This window comes from Nomia melanderi, chromosome 14 (genome assembly GCF_051020985.1).
Source record: "Nomia melanderi isolate GNS246 chromosome 14, iyNomMela1, whole genome shotgun sequence".
Taxonomy (NCBI): Eukaryota; Metazoa; Arthropoda; class Insecta; order Hymenoptera; family Halictidae; genus Nomia; species Nomia melanderi.
The window spans coordinates 12,133,453-12,156,533 of record NC_135012.1 but is presented as its reverse complement, the minus strand read 5'-3'; the positions used below and the strand labels follow the sequence as shown (position 1 = coordinate 12,156,533).

The 23,081-nt window shown below is 40.7% G+C and overlaps 1 protein-coding gene and 1 long non-coding RNA gene across 3 annotated transcripts in view; both read right to left on the bottom strand.

Moving 5' to 3' along the window:
* The window catches only part of LOC116429048 (uncharacterized), a 131,388-nt gene extending 122,601 nt beyond the window's left edge, over positions 1 to 8,787 (bottom strand). Inside the window, exon 1 of the long non-coding RNA XR_004235416.2 lies at positions 8,758 to 8,787. This is a non-coding gene — a long non-coding RNA (uncharacterized LOC116429048). The remainder of the gene's footprint in view (positions 1 to 8,757) is intronic.
* The window catches only part of LOC116429047 (furin-like protease 1), a 312,518-nt gene extending 291,009 nt beyond the window's left edge, over positions 1 to 21,509 (bottom strand). For both annotated transcript variants that reach the window (XM_031981433.2, XM_031981432.2), the window contains exons 1-2: positions 21,002 to 21,509; positions 11,046 to 12,599 (exon numbers count right to left, since the gene is read on the bottom strand). In XM_031981433.2, coding sequence (XP_031837293.1) covers positions 11,046 to 11,204 — 159 coding nt within the window. In that variant the 5' untranslated portion in view covers positions 11,205 to 12,599; positions 21,002 to 21,509. The remainder of the gene's footprint in view (positions 1 to 11,045; positions 12,600 to 21,001) is intronic.
* Between the last annotated feature and the right edge of the window lie 1,572 nt (positions 21,510 to 23,081).

The window sequence follows — 23,081 nt, the reverse complement described above, 5'->3', positions numbered from 1 at the left end:
GTGAAACTTATTCTTCTTTCATTTCATTTTCCCGTACACTTAACATTCACGAGAAAAATGTTGGCCGGCAACTGCGCGAACACCCTGTACGAGAAATAATCCTCTTACGTCGTCGCAACGGAAAGTAAGTTAATGTTCCTGACACGCTGATCTCAAAAATTCACGCGAAGAAACGGATTCACTTTTCCCAACTCGGTAAACAAGCCGATAAAACGTTGCAAACTTATTGCATTGATCAACGAACAAAAACACGCGTTCAAAGTTCTTAATTCACTTTTCAAGCGACTCTGTTTCACATAATTCTCTCCGAAACGCGTTCTCTCAACGTTAAGTGCCGCGATAATTGAGACGCTCGTTTGTTCACTTTAAAATAAAAGAGTCTGATGGAATTGCTTACGTAAAGGAGCAATCAATATTTTGACACTGAAATTGGAGAGCATTAAACAAATGGAGTTAGCCACTTTGAACCTTGAAAGACGCAATTATCGAGACTCAATCGTACGAAATAATTTCATGTGCTTGAAAATTATTTCATTACGCGCTAATTGGAGAAATTATACGCCAAAGAATGTCCAGTTGAAAACAATGATACCGATTCCCAGGTTTTTAACAGAGTATTATCCGCAGAACGATCTTATATAAAATTGTAATAAGATTATCGATAGTGGAAGCCGTTTCATTTACTAATTTCCGAGGGAAAATAAGTAAATAATATTACACAAATACTAAAATCACTTAGAATACTAAAATCTAGTTTTATTTCTAATCGGTAATCGAAATTGAAACGATTACAAGGATTATCAATTAATAGTTGCCAACAACCTAATGAATAACCTAATTAATAATCTAATCAATAACCCAACCAAAAGCAGCCAGACAACATTCTGCAAAACTGTGCACAGCGCGGTGTCCGGATGAAATTCAAACGAACAGTTCCGCGGGATAAGAACTCGAACATGATCCCATTCTTGGGAAAATAATCCTTTCCCCGGGCAAACTTCTACGGGCACCGTGATACAAGTTTCGGTGCGCAGAAACACTTCCGACCATTCGGACAAATCGTTCCATTGATTCAGTAAGAACTGTTTCGATTGGTTTATAATGCCCGGACGGCGTTCCGTGAACGCGCCGGTGAACTTTTCCCGGGGAACTTTTGCCCCGTGAAAAGCTGACTCGAGGAAAAATCTGACGCGCGCGCGCGCGCGAGATGGGGAGAACCAGCCGGACGGGACGCCCCTCGTTATCGTTTTTAAACAAGATAAAAACTCCTTTTCGCCGGTTTCACGCCGTCCGAGCGTTGAATAAAGGAAATACCTCCTCCTTTGTCAGATAACGTTGTCAGAGGTGAGACAGATAAAAAAGGAAATATCCTTGGACAGAGGCTGTACATAAAAGACGTGAAAATTCTTATGCTCCTTCACGTTTTCATCGGTGAAGTTAACAATGACTAGTCGGCGAATAATTCTCAGCTTGATTACGGCGAGTTGTATTTTAATTGTTACCTTGAGAACAAAGTAAATCGTGTTCTTATCGTTTAAGCGATTGGGAAGATAAAATTGTTTGCGTTTTTCTGCGATTATCGTTTCGTGAGAAAACGCGCTGTTTCCGAGGACTGACTATTTCGTATTTTAAAACGCGGAATGGTATTAACTTTTCCAATGAGAAATTATTTATTTTTATAATAAATATGGAATTCTTCTTTGTCTCGTTTTAGTGTTTCGTTGGAATATATTATAGATGCATTTTCCCTCCGTCTGACTTTATTATTTGATTTTCTTCGCGTGCACAATGAGAGATTTTTCAAAATAAATTTCACAGTTAACTGGTTCATCCGATAAAATAATAGGAATTGAAACACGTTGTAAAGGAATGAGAATTTATTTCGTTTGCTTGTTTTTGTTCCTCTTTTCTAGAAATAGACCAGGAAAATATTGGTAACTCAATATTTTGCAATAGTTAAAAACTTTCCTGGTTTGTAAGGGTTTTACAAGCTCAGCAGGTTTAGTTTTCAAATTACGACACTATGAGATTAAAAGATATCGAAATTTTCATACTACGCGAGTTTCTCTGAAAATTTTCCATACTTTTTAAGTTTATATAATAGTTCGAAATTTTATAAAATAAATGAGACGCGATTTTCATATAGCTGGCAGCTAAATTTTTATATATCAATTTCTAAAAAGGTTATGTGAGAACGAATCTTTATTTCTTCTTTACATAACTTTGATAAGTTACTACATAGAGGAAAGTAGGATAAAATGGACCGGTCAAGTAAAACGGGACAGTAACATTTTTCATAGATAAAGAGCTTCAAATTTTTCATAGATAAAGAGCTATGGAGTTGATATCGCATAACGTCATTGCAATAAGTCCTCGATGTAGTTTCAGATCGACTGCAGAGCAGTGCATGAGTTATTTTTCGATTAAAAGCATTGGAAAGCTACTCAATGAAAATGTTTTGATATTACATAGATGTCTGAAGCATTCTTTTTACCTTTTAATTTATTATGAATATACTACAAATGTATAAAATGCAGAGTTTAATGTTCATTGTATATTCCTTTTCCTCCTCCCTCCCTCTCGCTCTCTCTCTCTTTCTCTCTCTTACGCTGTCGACAAGAGTGAAATAAGCCCAACCCTACTGTCAGCGACCCCGGGTGATATGATGGAGATAATGTCGGGATTATAAGAAGGTCGGGAGAGCGTGATTAGGGGGAGGGAAATACCCTATCATGTTTCCAAAGGGGTTAAGAACTACATTCTCGAAACCGCTAATTGTTATCCTCCGCCTATCGCCGGTTAAGTTCCGGTGTTTAACTGATCCGTCTATTTCTCACGTACACTGCCGGTCAAAAGTTTGGAACCAGTCGATGTATAACGTCGCAAATTAAAAATGATATATATTTATATTTAACCAATAAACATACGTTACATGTTCCTTTGTCATGCACAAAAATTCAATAATTAAAGTTTATAAAAATGAAAGTTTCTCTTTTAACCGATGCGTTGGTTCTAAACTTTTGAACAGAAGTGTATTTATTATTATATTGTAGAATATAAATCCACCTATGAGGTGAAAGGAAAAGTATTATCTATTGAGACCACGAATAATCTGCATAATATATGATTGCGATATAAAATGTAATTAAGCTACGAGATAACATGAAATAAAAAATACTAAAAATACGCTCATATAAAATACGACGTTATTAATACAAACAATAAGCTACTCATAAAATAAAAACAAAACTATTTCCTAATGGAAATACACTGTGTATACAAGATAGCGACAGTAGTATATACCAAATAAGAATAAATTATTATTCTCGTGTTTCTTAGAAACGTTATTGTCTGAACAGAATTTCATTATCATTTATTATGTAAACTAAGGACAAAATTCAAATTAAATAAATAAGTAACAAGTGGCTCGACAAGTCTCGTGCCAGACACGAACGGGTTGTAAAACAGTCATTCTAAATGTAACCGTAAATCGGAAAGGCACTTCAACTTCGTGTTACCCGACATATGTCACCATAATCGCGCCGCAATAACTTTTTATTGAGAAATACGAAATACGTTTTGCAAAACTTGCTCCGTAAATTGCCGGCTTTATTCGGCCAAAGTTCGAAAACCCGATTGATTATAATAGGAAGGCTTTCAAAGGTCAGAAAGTCAAGTTTAACTCCGCTCTTCCGCGGCGATCGCATTCCCATACTAAAACTGCAGTCATTTAAAAGTTTATAATCTTTCGCCGTTCTTTAAGGGAGCATAGTCCTTTATGGCTCCGCCGGCTCGCGGTCTTATGTCTTCCTAACAACGATTTACTGGACTTTCTGGAAAGAAGTTCCCCGAAATACGCTAGCAAATCTTTAACCATCGCGGCATCGGTTAAAGTGTATACCGCGAAGGCAACATGGCGGCCGAATTCACGGCTAGTTTTACTCATAGCTCCGCCAAGGAAAGTTAGAATTTTCAAGTTTTAATTTATGCTCCAATTGGGATTTAGAACATCCAATCCATGTGTTTGTAAAATCAGAATTGATTTATAAGATAACTTTCTTCTGTGGAAAACGAACTAATCTTATCTTGACTACATAAATCGTTATTACTAATTTCGATAATCATCACGGAGCTGTGTGTTTCCATGCAAATGTACGTTTTTGTACGCATAATTACAAATTAAACGAAATCAAATAATTTCTCATTATATGCCATTAATTTTGTTTAATGCGTGCATCTGTTCGTATCACTGTGTACATTTACCGCAAACGCATAAAATTCGCAGACTATTTCTGGTTATGAAATTTACCCGAAACGTTACGTGGAATCTAATGGAAACATATAAGTTTCTTTAACCGGTAACAGGAATTAAATTATTCTTTAGAACTTTAGATAACGATATCCCAGAAGTGAAAGCATGCGCACAAAGTTAACGTTTCATTTCGCATTTCCATTGAATTAGCGCACAAAGTAGTTTATCGTGCATTTCCCACGAGTAAGTATTTTATATTCTCAATGTTAAGTAATGACACGGTAAGCCGCCGGCATTCTATGATACTTTCCAGACAGAATGGCTATTCACTTTTCGAGCAATAATTAAAATTTAAAATTAAACCCTTTGTACCGCACAGTGACACACATCGCGGTGAAATGCAAGCAAGAGCGAATAAAAATTGAATTATATGAATTCATACCTACATTCTGAACGAAATGGTATTTTTTGCAAGTCATTAATGATTTATATGAAAATTCTCGTAAAACAGTAAAAATAAATCCATATTTTAGACGAATTTATCTCATTATTGCATATTTACATTTATTGATCTATACATTGCGAATAAGTATTGATATATTAATGAAAAATTAAATATTTGTAGAATAATTAAAAAATTATTTCATTTCGTTAAAGATTTTAATGATTCAACAGTAGAACATTTTTATTCGATTTTATGCAGTTATACATATTAGAAGTGCACACTTTAAACACTGCATCTCTTAAAATAGTTGGTACGACCGAGTGACAATTTAAAATATGAAACACTCTATAAAATATTTAAACAGCTTCGTTTTCAAGACGATACAGGAACGTGGCCTCATTACTTTAATATATGAGATATGCACGACGTGTATTCCATCTGTTGTACAAGACTGCACGAAGAATAGAAAATTACATATTACGGCTGAAAAGCAATTTTCAAACTGCGGAGTGCAATAAAAAGCAGCTGACTTTACATTTCACGAATGTACAGAATTCATCTGTTGGAATAAATTTAACATCAATTAGATAAAGTTAATGACAAGATGATTAAGTAGGGTGCATCTGTATTAAAAAAGTGTGTGCAGGAAGTGTAATGATAGTCACTATATCAATATTTCCAACTGCACGTAACCTGAGTCACTCGACATACTATCACTGGAATAATTATTTCCTTCTTAATATGAGAAAAATATTTTTTTAATAGAACCCAGTGAATATTTTTTAGATTACCTTGAAATTTAAATATAGGAATGACTTTTCTTTTATTCATGCTTTCCGTTATTTTTTAATCGCATCAAAGTTTTTAATATTCCTCCTACACACAGCGAGTGACTGTTGAAAGTGAAAACGAATCTAAAAGCGCAATTGATTTACACTCCAATTCTATATTGCCATAGAGAATTATCCCTTAAACTTTGTCCCACCTGTTGCCGAGCACCCTGTATACACGAAACACCTAGAATTTATAAGAATTCTTGAACGAGATGATAAAGGTACAGATAAAAGCTTACCCTACATTTTTACTACGGACGTCTCTTTTTAATTAAAAAATATTCAATTATAGGGCAGAAATTTAAAAAGTTTCAAACAAAGAATTCTGTCTTGATATCTAACCACGTAAATTGAAGTTTCGCAGAAGATTCACGTTAAGTATAAAGTTATATTAGTTATGTCTGCAATACCATTTACTGCGTTGAATAACAATAGTATATTAATCACGATTACGTTGCAACATAAAATTTTATAATCAAATTTTTAAAGAAAGCCTTCCATTCTTTAGCCGGTCAACAATGCGTTAAGTAGGTATTACGAATATTAAATTGAATTCTGATGAATGAACGGTTCAGTTGCAAAAATTACTTCCTCCTATAATTTCCTATTAATTTCCCGTTATACAACTTAACAAACGAATATTCTGTAGATGATGTAGATGACTAATGATTGATCAATGATGATACATCTAACATAAAATTAAATTTATTGTCTGAAACGAATTATCTACGGTGAAACGTTTATATGAGTCATCCATAACGTGTTTTCTCTTCATCGAGTCTCTTCGTATAAACGCACACCACTTAACAGACGTTCGTATTAATGCTTCAACTGGCGCGGACAGGTACAACGATAAGTTTGTTTGTACGTCAAACTCCGAAAACTGAGATCAACGAAACAATTGCCACGTTAAGAGGGCAACCGAAATTATCGGAGTTATTTCAGCCGGAATGATGATCCCATAAAATGAAATTAATGTTTCACTATTTAATGATATCACGACGCGCCGTTCCATTAGGTATTTAATGAAAATTTCTAGTATTCCTGATTATCGCATTCTTGCAATGCTGCTGAAGATGAGGTAACGAGCGTCCACGACATGAGGAAACATAATGACGCGTAATGAAACAGCATTAATAAAAGGGCGCAATCTCTGCCTCGAAATTAATAAGAAGTAAACGAAAGAATTTGCAATAAAATTTCAGCGTGTTCCGCGTTCCGCGAACGTTGCAACACACAAAGGAAACCGGCATTCGTCTTGTGAATCCCCCCGTTATCGTCAACGTTCGCCGCTTTTTCCTTTAACGCCGCCAGCAAACGTCAAAGCATATAATACACCGATGAATTATCTCTTGCGCAAGAGGAAGCTATTCCGATGAATTTGCAACACCCTTGCACATGTTAATGATGAAGTAACAAAGAAACTTGTTGTGGCGATACGCGGAATATTTGCCGCCTTTCTCACGCTATCTGCCCTTAACTTGGAAAAACGTCAAGATTACACGTTCAAATTCCGAACAATGAGAACTACCGATAAGTCGAACCGAGGAATGGATAATTCATTCAACTAACGAGAATATTTCTGTAATTTTATACTTTTCATTTACTTTTATTGTCGTTCGCCGAAAGAATCGCGAAATACTCGAGAAGAAGTTACCTAAGCTAAACCAATTAAACGAAGATTCGTATTAGAATGATTATACAATTATCAGATTCAGTGGGCGCGTGAAATCTCCGCGGAGGGAAGGATTAAAAAGAATTAAGGAAGCGTAATTTAAATTCCGGCGTCATCGGTTTGAATTCATTTAGAATTCTGCGCCATTTTTCGGCGCGCAATCTTACACGAACCACCTGCCGCATATTTAAGGCGACATAAATTGTCGCTGAAAACGTAGCTTGTACGCGAGATAGGCGAGCGAGCTATGACTGCGTGTGCACCGTGCATGCACGCTCGCGCACCGTGCACGCCTCTGTTAAGAAAAATGAGTAAACACGCTCCATCGGGGGAGGTCATTGAAATATACTAAAGTTAACACGCGAGCGAAATTTAATTTACCCCGATGATCGACCTGTTACCGAGTAATCTGATTAAACGTGGAAGTAGCGCGCTTAGCGTGGTACAATTCTCGTGTCGCGTTAATTAGCTTCGACACGTTTCACCCTTGACGACAAGCACGTCATTTTTACACCTTTCTCATTTCTGCATGATACGATTTTTACGTTCGAACTACAATTCTCTCGAACACGTAGGAACTCGAAGTTGTCATTGCATTTCATGATTCGGCTTGTTACGTATCGTCGTTTGCTTATCTCGTGTCATTTAAGTACCATCGCTACTGTTGGAATAATACACTGTTGAATGCTTAAACGTATACTACACACGTGTTCCTTCCTTAAACGACAACTGGTTATACAACCATCGTCGATATTCTTGCGGAAATTTCGGAATTATGCGGAATGAATCGCACAGCTGTTATTAAGAACTGTATACTGATATTTGAGTTTGGAAAGAGATTTAAATAAAGTTGACTTATGTTAGCGATGGTTTAATTAATTTAGTCCCTTCAAAATTCGTGGATTGTTCATTCGGAGATAACATTGTTTGTTTACGTTGCATTCTATACATCGTTACGAGTAAGATATAATTACAAAAATATGTAAAATTTAAGGAAACATTTCAACAAATTCATACTGATAACGATATATTAACGTTATATAATTTTATTGTTATATAACAGTAAATACAAGGAGTAACTGTTATTTACAAATTCAGTTGCAACAGAAAAGGGAATAGAATGGATACAGAGGAGCACGCGGTGAGAATGAACCCTCGCAAGTCATCGGATTTGAGCGGTCGATTGATTTCGTCCCATCTGTAGCCCAATTGGAGCTGTCTTTCATTGGAAGTTTCATTTTGCTAGATTGTGTTTCATTTAGTTTTCGTGATCGAACGCGAACTGACACGGAATGGGAAGATAGGGGAGAGTATCGACGAGAACTATTTAGGCAGAAAGGAGATTCGTTCGGGGGTTAATTTCCGTCGTCGTCCGCGATGCGAAGTAGCTGGGACAGCTGTCTCGCAGTCGCTGATCAACAACGTAAATAAAACGTACATTAACCAGAACGAAACAAACCAACAAATAAAATTCTATTACGTTTAAAGTCACAGCTACGAAATATACTTACTCCACACTTATATATTATTTTCATATTTACACTTTACTTACAAACGATTATCCTTCTGTTATTGAAAAATATTATTTAGCAATTCACATATAGAAATTATTACTGTATTCGTCAACACGTTAGTCACTGGTGACTAATACTCTCTAATAGTTTAAAAGCAAATGCAAATGGACGACCGATATCGCACGAAAATAATCAACGTAATTTGCATATAGGATAAAACGGTATAACCTGTGAAATTCCCTATTCGATAATTTATAAATATTACAATTATCTAAATTCGCAATCTCCGGTGCGAGCAAAGTATTGAGTAACCGCGAAAAATCCGTGGAACAGTCGACGCGAGGAAAAACAGTTCTACGAGGTTTATTCGGAGATCTACATTTCCCGATTGCGCGTCTCTCTTCGAAGAATTTTCTGCCGGCAGTTTCTCGCATAGATCGCTTGTCAGTCAAGAGAACCGCGTGACGGAAATAAGTCGCGAGAGGACAGCTCGCAAACCTAGTCTTACAAATTACTATTTCACCTCGAAGAAACGGGAAAAATGTTCCATAAGATATGAGTCTGGTCTGGCCGGTATTACACGTCACAGGAAAAGATGAGCCTGACATGATTGAGCTCCGCTTCTCTGGAATTTCTCACTTTGATCGCGAAACCACGAAAAGATTCCCGGCCGCCGCCATATCGGGGACGATCTGGCACTCGTAGGAACCTATCTGCGCACGGAATAAGACCCAGCTCCGGCGTACGATTTCGGAACGATAAGCTCCGCATATGAAAAAAACCAGGTTGAAACGTCGAGACCGATTTAACGCATCGCGTATTTGCTTACGCGGCAGAAACGATCGTAAGTTGCGACAAATCGAAGAAAATCAGGCTGATATGTATGGTCTACTCGTTGATACAGCACATTCAGCGTGGATCGAAATATTCCGCGACGAATGTTACTGCTCCTTGTTAGTTTGTCGGTGAAAAGATACTTCTACGTCCTCGGTGATCTTTGTATTCTTTGTAAATTATGTATTTATGGTGTATAGAATTTTATTGGTGATTGTAATAAGATTCAGCAAAGTGATACAGTACGTCTCGTAATATTGTAAGAGTATGAAAATATTTTCACTGATTTCGTATGTTGACCTGTTTATCTGGACACTGATAAGCTCTAATCTACAATTGGGCTAAGATCTTTAATCTATTACATTCTCGTACGATAAGTGAATCTTTATAGAATTTCGTGGAGATTATTTATTGAACAACATTCGATAACATTTCGTCGTTTAATTCGATTGCTATCGCAACACTTGAAAATACACAGTAATTTATAGTATTATCTTATTTATAAAATACGAATGTGTATGTCAACCTGAATCCTATTATGGATTGATCGGAAAAAGTTTGTAATCTTTTTATTCCATTTCAACTTCTTTATTTCATTTTTACTTTAACCATTTTAATTGGAATTCAATGTACGATTCAACAAACAGAACAGTTGTTTACATGTTCGATATATTTACGAAACAGTGAATGCAGCAGTATTATGAAGGAATAAGGCGAAACTATGAAATTAGCGTAAAAACAGACTGAATCATTGTGTTTGGATATTTTTGTATGAAAAGCAAACGTTTCAGAGTAAACACTCAGCACAGTGACTGTAGTAATTGACAAACAAACGATTTTATACCCCTCTTTTATTAAACGTTCTCTTTCAACACATACAGCCACCATTTAATTACTTTGTCACTCAAAACACAGAGTTTTATTTTCATTTTTGCATTACTGTCGATGTGCTAATATAATCTAGAAATTAATTTCTTCAATTAATTTAACCGTCTATCGTGCCAGAAAATATCCTTGACATATGCACACCAAGGCCTTCCGCGAAATTGATGCATATAGTTTAAATATAATAATATCTCGGTTATTCTGATTATTGTATCGTATCATACACATACACTATTCTACGCCGTTATTAATGCAACCGCTTATCTGACTACAATGAGATAATGAGAAACAGTTCATAGTACATAGAATATTATTCGCTAAACTGATGAAACATCCATTAACTTCTTAATAACTTGATGCATTAAATACAAAATATCCTGCGCGATATTCGTGCGTATAAAATAATTCTTTTGAAACCGAAAAAGATCGGCTAATCTTTCTCAGACTCTAATTATCGATATTCAATTAACGAATCTCACACCTCAGAGATTTCACCCTCGAAAAGCTACCAAGAGCAAATTTGTTCGCGACAACGGCCGCCTCGAAACATATCGAAAGGCGAGGAAAAAGTACAAAAGACGGTGACGAGAAAAAAGTGGTCCCTTACCTTATCAAGATACTGAAATCCATGCTCCCACGCGACCCGCTGAGCGACCTCCGGTCCACCCTCGACGTGCACCGCCCACTGGTTCGTGTAAGCAGCGACCCGACCAGCCGGAGTCAGCAGCGCGAGCACCGCAAGTCCGAAAATCATCTGCGGGCACATGATAGTTCTTCTTTCCCTGTACCGGCACCACCACCGCCGGCTCCAGTTTCACACTCGGCACTGCTATCCCACCCACTACTATCCACCGAAACCGCGCCACTGCAAACCGACGTGGGGGGCGCGGCGACGAGGGACAGATAACAAGGAACAACGACACAAACAACGGCACAACGGGACACAACAGCCACCACCGGTGAACAACAACACGCGAGGATCGGGCGGTCGCGGGGGGTTGGTTGAATATACCGCGGAACCGTGCCGGCCGAAGGAAAAGAAACCGGTCGAGAGAGACAGGAGGGCCGGCAGAGAACACGCGAGGAGGTTCGCACCTGATGACCGACCGCCAACAACTGAACTAGCAGCCGCGTGTGTCACTGGTTAAATACTCCTCCGCACCGGCGATGCACGAGGAAGTCGCGTATACGGCGTTGCGTTTCCCGGCGAGGGCTCTCCTCTTTCCTCGTCCACGTCCGTCGGTGTCGTCGTCGGTGTCGTCGTCGGTCGTCGTCGTGGTCGCCGCCGTCTTCGTACGCGTCGCTCCCTCTTCGGCGACGTCGCTGCTGCCACTGTCGCCGCCTTCACTCAACGACGAACAGCGGTAGGTAGGGCAATCGTCAAGTCATGTGGCCGTTATTGGTGGGGAAGCCAACGCGATCTTCGTAACACCGATAATCACGGACTTGTTCGGTGCACGTGGCTAACCTGGATCAAGGGCGGTGGCGTTCGAAACCAACGTCCCCTGTCTCACGATCCTACCTTCATCCGAGGATCCCTTGGCCTAGGACAGAGTCTTGGACAGTGACTTTCTTGGTACTCTTAGGGAAACCGTTAGGATATGGTCTTCCGACGAGGAAGGTGTCTTCGATGGATCTTCTTTCGGTAGCTTCCTTTGTTTCGCTGTCCCTTTAGCTGGTCTGATTACTTTAGCGACTCTGTTATCTTGCCAGGGAGATCCCGACGCAGCCAGAGATAATGGGAGTTGATGATACTCGGCCGGGTGGGGAGAGTCCACAGAAATGACGGAACGATCAAGATTAGCCGTGACGATCGGCAACAAGCTGCTGAAACGGACCAACTGCTCTGCAGCCGGATGAGCTTAGCGCCCGTTCCGAACGGGAAATACGGTTATCCGTGGGTCATCCGGAACCGTGAGAAGACTGTCCCGGGACGGGAATCGAGTGCTTGACCTGCCATTCAATCCGTGTACGAGCACGGACTTGTCGACCAATGACCAATCGATTCGCGTAGACTTTGTGCGTTCTCCGTCGATGCGCGGATAGGAAGATTCGCTCTGCCGCGCGTCCCCGTGGTCTTTTATTTGCTCGTAATTTTCTCTGTTTTATCCCGTCGACGCCAACGTCAGATCGCCCTCTTCACTGGTGTCCAATCTAGAAACTGGAAAACATTTCAAGAATTTTAGGTCGCGCATTTTTAACTTCGCTTTCTTTTTTGGCTCGATGTGGGTACTTGGACGAAAAGGATTGAAATTTTTTAATCGTTGTCATCGTTCTTGACCGCATCTCATGCGTACAGATCTGTTTTTATTTGAATTTATTTTAAGGTGGTCACGTTACTTATTACTTAATAATACTTAATCGAAAAGAATAGTTAGCGGAATAGGTAGAATCTATTGTATACGGTGTATTTGAAAATTTGTGCATTTGTATGCATAGAGGCAAGTGCCATTGTACTTCAGTAAAATAAATTACAAACTAGATAATTTAAAGTCAGGTTTGGTCAGTTTAAAAGAAATATGTATTATTGAAGCCTTAACCGTGGAAATTTTGATCGTGTACTCAAAAGTTCGCATTAAATGTATTTTATGTCAGTACGTCACTCGTCTATTCGCAGAAAATCGAGTGGCGAAGAAGTGTCGCGTTTGTGGTGTTCGACGTGCCCCGAAAAAAGAGAATTGCATACATAACTTTGTTAGACAGCCGCGTTTCATATGTGATTTATCAGATAGGAAACCGCGAAAACGGATTTATATAGATGAAAAAGGCCGTTGCTCGGTGCAAATTTCATTGGTTTCGGAGTTTCATGTTTTCAGTAGCTGCGTTCACTCAACTTGTATCATCTTCACGGTTGAAGGGTGCTCGAACGGGTTGGATTTTGAAATGAAAGAAACAGGATCGATACGCGTTCGAATAGTTGCAGGGTGTACTGGGAAAATCGCATTCAATATGTAACGCGACCTGATTTTCATCGTATGTCTGATTTACGACGGCTATCTATTTTTTTCTTGTTTACCCGATGCCCGTGGTGAGTAAATGATGAATTATATATGTTAGAAGCGTAGATCGTTCCCTGCATAACAATGTTTACTTGTCTTAACCGAGGACCAGCCTACGGATGTTTATGCATATCTATGGTTGCACAAGCCAGTTTATATATAATTTCGCGAAGGATATTTTGGTACATCAGTACTGTGCTGGACATAGAATTTGTCTATGATATTCTTTAATAAAGCATTAAATAAGTAATGAATCGTGCACTGTTCAAATCGCTATGTCATTTGTATCTTAAATGCATAATAATTAAAGTTTTATAAAAGTTTTTAAACGATTCACGAAGTTACACAAAAATGGACATATACTAAATTGGGAATCGTTATTAATGGACTGTGAATTATTAAAGACTTAATATTATTGTAAGTATTTAGTCCTGAACAGCATTACACACAGGAAGAACGATTAGATAATGTACTTCAACAATTTTCTCAGACGTTTCAAAGTATAATTACAGCTCCTGGGCAACCATGATGGAAAATCAACACCGGAAGATGAGAAAAGTATTGAATGCAAAATTCTTAGAAGTATGATTTGCTGAAGATGTTTGAATTCTACCGTTATAATTCATGGCCACGCAGATATCTAGAGGGTTACATAACCAGAGAAAATCTTCAACTCGAGAAAGGAATGTCTGACAATTTTATGTGAAGATGTTCCACGATACCAAGCAATTATAAACCAAGCAACTCAACATTTCTTAATAAAATAAAATAATTATCGTAAGAATAAATGAAACGCATAAACGCTGAAAAATTGAAGTCATTGGACAAACTAAACATTACTGTAGATAAATGTGAGTCAGGACAATTCACCGTTTTATTCGTAGCTAATTTTTTTTCAAACGTCTGCCATTTCGATAACGTTTTTGATATTGAAAAGGACGTTCCTTGCAACTCTATGGATTCAACGAACAGAATAGAAATGATTGTCGGTTCTTATTATCGATGCATTTTAAAGGTCGTCTGGTTTCGCGAAAAAGGATTCCATTTTCAAGCTGCGGTTTGCACGGTTACAATTCGATAGAAAGTTTACACTGCGATCGGACGGAATTGCGCTAGCAATATTTATCCGTTCCGACCAGTTTTAACTATGCGCTTGCAACATGGAAATGCGATGCAAATGATATAAAACTGTTATTTGAAAGTAACTGCGCAGTTGAGTATCTATCGGATCAACGCGTAAACAACAATATTATGAATAATTGTTCAACAACCTCGCGATTGAATTGTTATCCACAAAAGTTTGTTATTCATCCACCGATCAGTGTATTTGTAGTGGATGCTAAATTGAGATCTACTTTTGTTCGAGAACTCGAGTGGAACATCACGTGTATGTGTGTGTGCGCGCCACTGACCACAAAAAGATTCAAGTGAATAATGAGCATGACTTCCAAAGCTGCATACTTAATTCTAAGCTCACTCGATCCTTCACAGAATCCCGCTAAAACGAAGAATAACAACGTTCGGACGATCTAGATCCGGCTAAACAGAACATTACCGTAAATTTTCGAAACTTCGAAGCACATGTAAAACGACGTACAATAAAAATGGGGCAGGACGTTGTTCTACCGTACGTTACTGCTGTTCAACGCAAAATTGTACGAAGAGATATTTGAAACTAGTGTACAATTCGATAAGAATAATGAGTATTCTGCGACGACTAAACAATAGATGTTTGATCAAATGAAAATTTCAGTAATCAAATTTATTATTTAAGAATGTTCAATGTTGAAATCCACGAGTATTTAGTAAAAAAAGAGAATTATTAATTTCTCTAAGTTATTAATTATTGTATAGGTACAATAACACTAATTCTTATAGCTAACATTTATAACATTTCTTTTATGCATCTTTTACTTTTTAAAAGTGGATTTCGGAAAGCTAAACAATTTTAGAATAATTGTAAAATATCTATAGTTGATACTCGAAGCTTTGTTATCTATTGTTAAAAAAGTATTGCGACTGAACATTCTTGTGCGTTGCTGCAAACAATATTCTTAAGTAAACAGGAAGAGATGATTTCCTTGCGTATATGATCTGAATGATGTTCATTATTATTTATGACACAGTCGGGATGAAAAGCTGAAAATTCGCATTATCGTCACGTTCACGAGACGTTCCGAGCGATTCAACTTCCGGACAAAGGATATTGGCGGCCCTGCAGACACACAACGGCGCTCTATTTTATATCCGAAACAAGTTGCATACCCCATTTCCGTCCTATCCGAGTTTCGCTAATTTATTTTCTAAATGAAAATGTAACATTTACGTTCGCCGTGATATCGATCGCGAGTATATACCCACTTATACGGCTTCAACGTGAGGAACATCTTGAAACACAAAGATGATTAAAATGCACGCAACGATATCGAAGTTTATTCTCACAATTGTCTGTGAAATGATAGTACCTGTGTCTAAGATTAACTTCATAAACGTGGAACAGATGTTTCGAATTTAAAGTATCTATTCTGAAATGAACCATCGTAACAGAACAATATACAGAAATTCGCATGCTACGAAACTGAATTTTGAAAGCACATTTTAAAACAGATAGATTCAAACTCTACGGTAAGAGGAAAAATATATTTTCCACAATTTCAATCTGCATAGTTCTAAACGAAATAGCGTTTTGTAAGAGATTTTAATAAATATTTAAAATAAACTATGTTGAAATATATTACGTTGTTCTAAATAAGTGGAACACTGAAAATCCATTACAGGATGAACGACGTGAATACGAATAATTTATCAAGGATTCTACGATTAAACTGCTCGAAATATATGACGCTGTAATCAGTATTCGAAAGCATGCGTAAACATCGAAAACCTCGTTAACATAAAATTGATATCGATCGAGTTTTCAGTGGAACATACAATTATCGTGTCAGTAATTACCAATTATTAATAGCCATAAACACATTGAAAAAAACAAAATCGAAATGTGAAACTAAATTACCGTCATATACGAACGTATGAAGCTCGAAAAGTAATTTCTGAATTTTAATATCCATATTAAAATAATGTCGTTACATTTAGTAAACACAAGTCCAAGCCTGATAACTTATTGAACGCCTTCGTAGGGGACGAAAGTAACAAACTTGCAACATTCGAATAAGATCAGGTCACTAATTTCTTGTTTCATTTGAGTTTATTTTAAAGGTGGTCACATTAACAGTAAAGTTATTAGCAGGTCACTAACGATTAATCCTTCCAGCTTCGACATTCAAAATCGAAAGTAACCAACGAGCAACTTAATTATTGAAATAATAAGAACCTAATACGTGGTTTTCATCTTTCCTAATATCCAAGACTTTGACGCATAATTAAATCTCACGATCGGAAGTTAGAACTTCCCGGAGATTCTAGAGTTTTCCGAAGCGAACAAAATTCTTCTTCCGAAAGGTTCGAACATTATTTCCTGCCAAGACCGAAGAAACCGATTCCAGCGAAATCAGAGGGAAAAACTGCCGATTATCAGTTTCGAGTGGACACCCCGACCCGCTTCCAGGCGGAGAAAAATCTCTCCCCGTTTCTCGGGGTAACTTCGAGGGAAACTTAAATGAAAATCTTCGCGGCGCGCCCCTCGTAATCGCTAATCCTGGCTCCGCTCGGCGGACGAATTATGAAAATTACCACGCAATAAGCCCGACCGGCAAAATATCCCGACATTGTCACGAGACTCAAAGGACCGGGGGCGGCTCGGGGGTCGGAGCAGATTTCCGGAAAAAGGAGTTCCGCGATGCATCGGCTGACCTACGCCGGACCATTGCAGTCCACTGGAACATCTACTTCGTGCCCCGAGGAAATTGCATTCTGCGGTCTTCCTCCTCCACTTCCGTGCTCGGTGCTCGAGTGATAAAGAGAGAATAAGAGAGGGTGGCGGCGTTGGCGACCGATGGTGGCAGCGGTCGGTGGGAGGGGGACGGGAGAAGCGAAGAGGAGCAGCGTTAGAGAAGTGAATTAAATTTAAGCCGACTGGCCTCCTCTCTCCGATAGCCTCTCGCTTTATCCACCGGTCCCTTCCATCGGCTGGTCTTTCTCTGGCACGCACAGGAGCAGCACGGCGAGCGGCACAGAGGCGGTGCGCGGCGCAGGCGACCGGAATACTTTTTCCCCAATTCCAGAGACAAAAGGAAGCGAAAAGCCCTTTTCCCGTTCACGAAGGAAGCCACTCGACGGATTGATCATCGCCTTGGCAACAGATATGAAATCCAGACGCACGCGTGTGCGCGCAACCGGCCCCAAATGAAAACGAATGAGCCTATATACCCTCTCTTGGCCAGGTAATAACCGCCCCGACCTTTACCCCCGCTCGACGATCCTACCTGCCCGGCCGGTACGTGACCGAGTTCCCTCGGAAAGGGAACGAATTTTTACGCACGGCTCTCTCCGCCTGGCTTATCCCGGCCCGGCCCGGCGCAACGGAAGAATGCCGGTCAGCACAGCTGCGAACCTCCTCGCGCAAAAATTGTCTACGATAGGCAGTTTGCTTTGAACTCGAGCGAGACGAATGACGGACCGACCTGCAGGGTCGAACCTGGACCGTGGAAAATTTCGCTTCCGATGGATGGATGGACGACTGAATGCCTGTCGCTGCGCTCGCCGCGAGTAAGGAGGAAGAGGACCGCAATTAGGATCCGATCCTTTGCGGAGAAGGGAATGGGGTCTAGGTATGTATTACTTTGAACGTTTGGAACAACGTTTTCTATACTGTTGCCGGAGATGGACAGTATTCTCTTCTCGGAGTGGAAGGAATATGAAAATTGTGAATCGAATAAGAAAATAGTTGAAGATGTATAGATGGAAAGAATAATTTGCTGCATGCGATAAATAGTGCAGGTAAAATACTCATGAATTATGTAACTGAGTCTGATTCATCTACTAGGCATACTAATAATATATATTTTAAATTCTTATCAATGTAATTCAATGTGATTACTATTTTAGTAGAATAAACGTAGGATAACAATAAGAATTGTTTTTAAAGTACACAGTTTTATTTTGGTAATTTTAATACAAATGACTATTAATGCCCTTAACTTTGCTAATTATAGGTAGGTAAGTATATACGTTTATGTGACCGTTACTAATTAGGTTTGATAAATGGATGACCTACGAAGGAATTCAAATCCTTCTCCCGATAACGAGCCGTTGAATTAGTCTCACAGTGGAAAGAAAAATGAAATAGAATGCCTCCTACTGAGAAACCATGACATTTTTTTCTAAACTCAAACCTAAAGCAGACCGTTTTCACACCATATGAAAACCATTTAAATTAAAAGTATCAGTGCCCATAAACCGTTAACATCGTACTTAACATAATACTTCATCTACCATAGATCCATTAACAAATTCCCCAAAACCTGTGCTACATCGAAAGGAAGCTTAATAATTCTCCCTGAACTAATAATTCAAGACCTTATTCCATAATACCGTTTAAAAGGATTTCTTTCACAATTGTCATCGCTACAATTATTAAAAACCGGATTAAAAAATCTTGGTTGACACTCTCAATCATCGATTCCGAAACAACCGAACAATCGCCAACAGGAAAAGCGTCGAAACATTGCGCAAACAATTACCCACAATCTAAAAAGTTTCTTCTGTTCAATTAGCCTCGCGAGCCGCGAGCAAACACCGTCAAAGCGCCGCATAAACACGGCGAAATAATTAACATTTATTCGCGGTGCGTCGAAGTTCAAACGAAACGATTAAAGATACGATACTACGAGCGGTCGGGGAGGGGAAGAGAAGCGAAACACCTTGAGCGTTCCCGCGCGTTTCGAAGTTTCTCCAGAATGCCTCGTGTTACGCAATTGATCATTACCGCGGACAAAAGGAATGTCGACGAACCGAGAGCCATGCAAAGGCCTTTCTCGTAACAGGAAACACTCGGGGTCACGGACTACCGTGAAGTTCACGCGAGTATGTGTGTATACGGTGTGCCGCGGGGCGGGATATTCACGCAGAAAACCGGCTCGCGTATGAACCGAAGCGACGCGACGCGACGCGACGCGACGCTTTCGGTTCTCGGCTGTGGCCGCACTGAAAAATTCCATCGGATTCCGCGCGTTCATTGACAATCGACAGTTTTCTGGAAAAGTTTCGACCAAACGGGGGAACACGCGGGGACAAGGCTCGTTGCGGAATTCCGCGGCTCGGGGATTATCGAGTCACACGAGGATCGAAAAAAGAAGAAATACTCATCGGCCGGCGGGTAACGTGCCGAATATTCCTTTACGAGTCAAATATGGCCGCGTTGACAGGCTCGATTTCGATAAGAAACACCGTCGAACGGGAACATCGGAATGCTCATCTTCGCGGAATTGGCGAGAAACGCCACCGGTTTTGTCCTTTCGCCGGGGCGGAAAGGAGGAAAAAGAGGAAAAAGGAAAATATAAACAATCCCGTCGCCGCGTTTCACGATCGAGGGCGATCGCATGACCGTTTCGCGATGGTGCTCCGTTCGAACACTTTAAACGTTCGATCGGACAATACACGGCAAGAATTTAAACGAGACACTAGGATTTGTTTTTATAGTTTTCTGAAATTATTCCATTTATTCGTTAGTCGCTAGAATTAATTAGGTTGCATGGTAAAATTAATTTATTACCGGAAGGGGTACAAAATTAATTTCTGTGGTCAACAATTATAAATGTCAACGTCTTCGTAATCCCATGGCTCGTCGAATATTCGTCAAATGGTATTTTTTACTAAAAAATTGTATACCGCATAAAGGCGATACACGATTTTAGAACTACCATGACACGAAACGCTCCAATTCAAATTTCTCCTGTAAAATTACAAAAAACAAAAACTACGCATGCTTTCCCAAAAAATGACTAAACAAATGAATGCCATAACTCGCATTCCCAAACCAAAGGCAGGATAATCTCCATAAACATCGTTGTAATTCGTGCGAACGAATATACACCAGCGCATTCGACTGATCGATAGTCCTAGCATCGAAAAGCCTTGGATTTCAATCGTTACCCGATACATCGACCTACTCTATAGCAACCGCAACGTACTCCGATTCAAATTTCGCGGTCCACGAAAACGGAGAAGAACTGGTATAGGTTGGAGAGGAGGCACGTGGGCAGAACACGCTGACCGCGTCGCTGAACGCTGACGAGCGGTGTTCGCACCGCGCGAGAAACTGTCAAGACGCGTCCCCGTGTGTCGTCGAAAGACGACAGAGAGCAACGGCGACGGGAAGGAGAACCGCGGCCGGCAACGGCGGGGCGCGGGCAAGAGAGAAAGAGATTCGCGCGTGGCCGGCACCGTTGAAAACAGGCTCTCTCGCGAGGCCATGTCGGTGTGTAACGGGTTCCCCGTGGGGACGGGACGCCGTATCTCGGCTACGGAGAGAGCCAGACGCGACGGCGGTCTTGACAGTTCCCCGGAATCGATGATAACAAAGCGCACGGTCGACGGGTACAAGTACACGCGCACGGCGTGCCAAGCCGCTCGTTACAAACGCTTATTAATAGAATATTCCACTCACTGAATGTGCGTGCACCGGGGGTTCGCCGTAAGGTTCGGGATTCCCTCGAACGCCGAACGGGTCCGGTGGTATCCGTCAGTCCGTCCGTCCACGCGCTTGCGATAATCCCAAAAAGGTCGAGAGCGAAGACAGCGGGAGAAAGAGAGAGGGAGAAAGTGAACCGTCGATACACAACGCTCGCGGGGCACGGTGAAAGAGATACACTCTCTCAATCGGTGGCCGAGGAATGCGGAAGATGGAGAAACGGGGATAGCACCGCACAGTTGCACAGCCTGGGAAACACGCCTCTTGTGCCGCCAAACCTCTCCGTGGCCGCCGTCCGGGCTGTTTAGGTCGGTCCACGGCACGCGACAACCGAAATCACCGGAATCCGTGACACGTTACGCGTGCGTCTCGGCGGGGCAGCCGCGTGCAGTCTTTTCTGTATCGTGTCACCGTCGTCGCGCGAATGTCGGATCGTGCGACGTCCTGCCTCGTTGCGATCTCATCCCTACGACGTAGCACGGCTGACTGAGGGCTCGGTCCGCCTTGCCGTCGGTTTACGCCGCTCCGATCTTCCCCCACCGCCGCTCGATCAGCCGTCTCCCCTCCTCGCCTTCCGACTCCCCGCGCCGTTCCCCACCACTTCAACCAGCTTCTCCCGCTGTGGCGAACTCGCAGCCCCGCGCGTCCCACGCCACCCGCAGCGACGTTCAGTCACTCGGCAACCGCCTAGCCGTGTACTTCTCTTTCTCTTTCGTGTTGCGCGGCTATCCTGCGGGACCAAGAGAGAGAGGGATAGGGAAACGGCCTGGAACAGCGTGAAAGGTTGAGGACGCTACCAGTGTCGTCGAAACCGCAATGTTACGGGTGCACCCCGTTACACATGAGACGCGTGGTCTTAATTCTTTAAAGATGACCTATTCCCTTTGCTTGCCTACACCTTTATCCGCCTTTTCCCTCCCTTTTTTCTTTCGCTCGACATCTTGAAACTGTTGGATTTGTCGCGGGGGTTTCTTTGGAGCTAGTTAAGGAATATTGTACATATTTTTGTACTCCTATTTGTGGGGTATATATCAGTTTTAACTTGACGGGGATTAGTCTTCGAGACTGAATGTATCGTCATTTGTCAATGCTGTTGTTAATGCACACCCGGTGGATGGAGCGAATAAAATGTTAGAGGAAAAAATTACGCTGTAGTTTTGAATAGTCTTTTCGACCGAATTAATCCATTATATGTTTCGTGGGCAAAATCCGTTGTGTATATTAAGATGCTGTAGTACCGAACGTGTCTGACACGCTACGCTGCGCGAATGGGTTAAGTTTCGTTACTAACGTATAATATACATTTTACCTAAGGATTCGATGCTTTGACATTTTTAACACCGACGATTTATAAATCTAAGAAATTTTTTATTTATCTGATAATAAAATATTAGCTTCCGATATGTTAATAACCAACAGATCGTATCTCATTCATAATCTATGTTTTAAACCCTCCGTCGATCATCCTGTAGTCAGCTGTGCTCTCATTTCGTGTTTCCAAAAATTTACTTCGTGTCTACGTTTTATTCGTCTCTCTATTACATCGTCGAAAATCATTAAATCAAAACCTCTAACCTAAAATATTTCTACCATCCGGATACACTGTAAAATCCCACATTCGAAGGGGGAAGTTTGCAAAGAAGACCGAAACGAAAGGAAGCCGTGAATCGTCGGGACACCTGTTCGTATTTACCTATGAGAACTTTCTCTCCGTTTGATCGGACATGGGCCCGACAAGGTCCTTGATCGTCCCTGGGGGTTCCACCAGGAATTCGTCCCTGTTCAACCCGCCGCCGCGGTCTTCTTCCTCCCTCTTGCCCGTTCTCCTAGGCTGCATGCACGTACCGATACGTCCGCCTCGGTGTTTTCCGCTGCGGGAGTGCGAGAGACGGTGCTCCGTCAACCAGGTTCTCTCTACCCGGCTCTTTCCCTCCCTCGGTGTTCATTCTTCAAGTCCCCGGACCGCGCGAGGACGGAACAAAGAGAGAGGGAGAGAGAGAGAGAGAGCAAAAGGCTACACGGAATACGCTGGCCACGCATTCCGATGCGAAGGGGA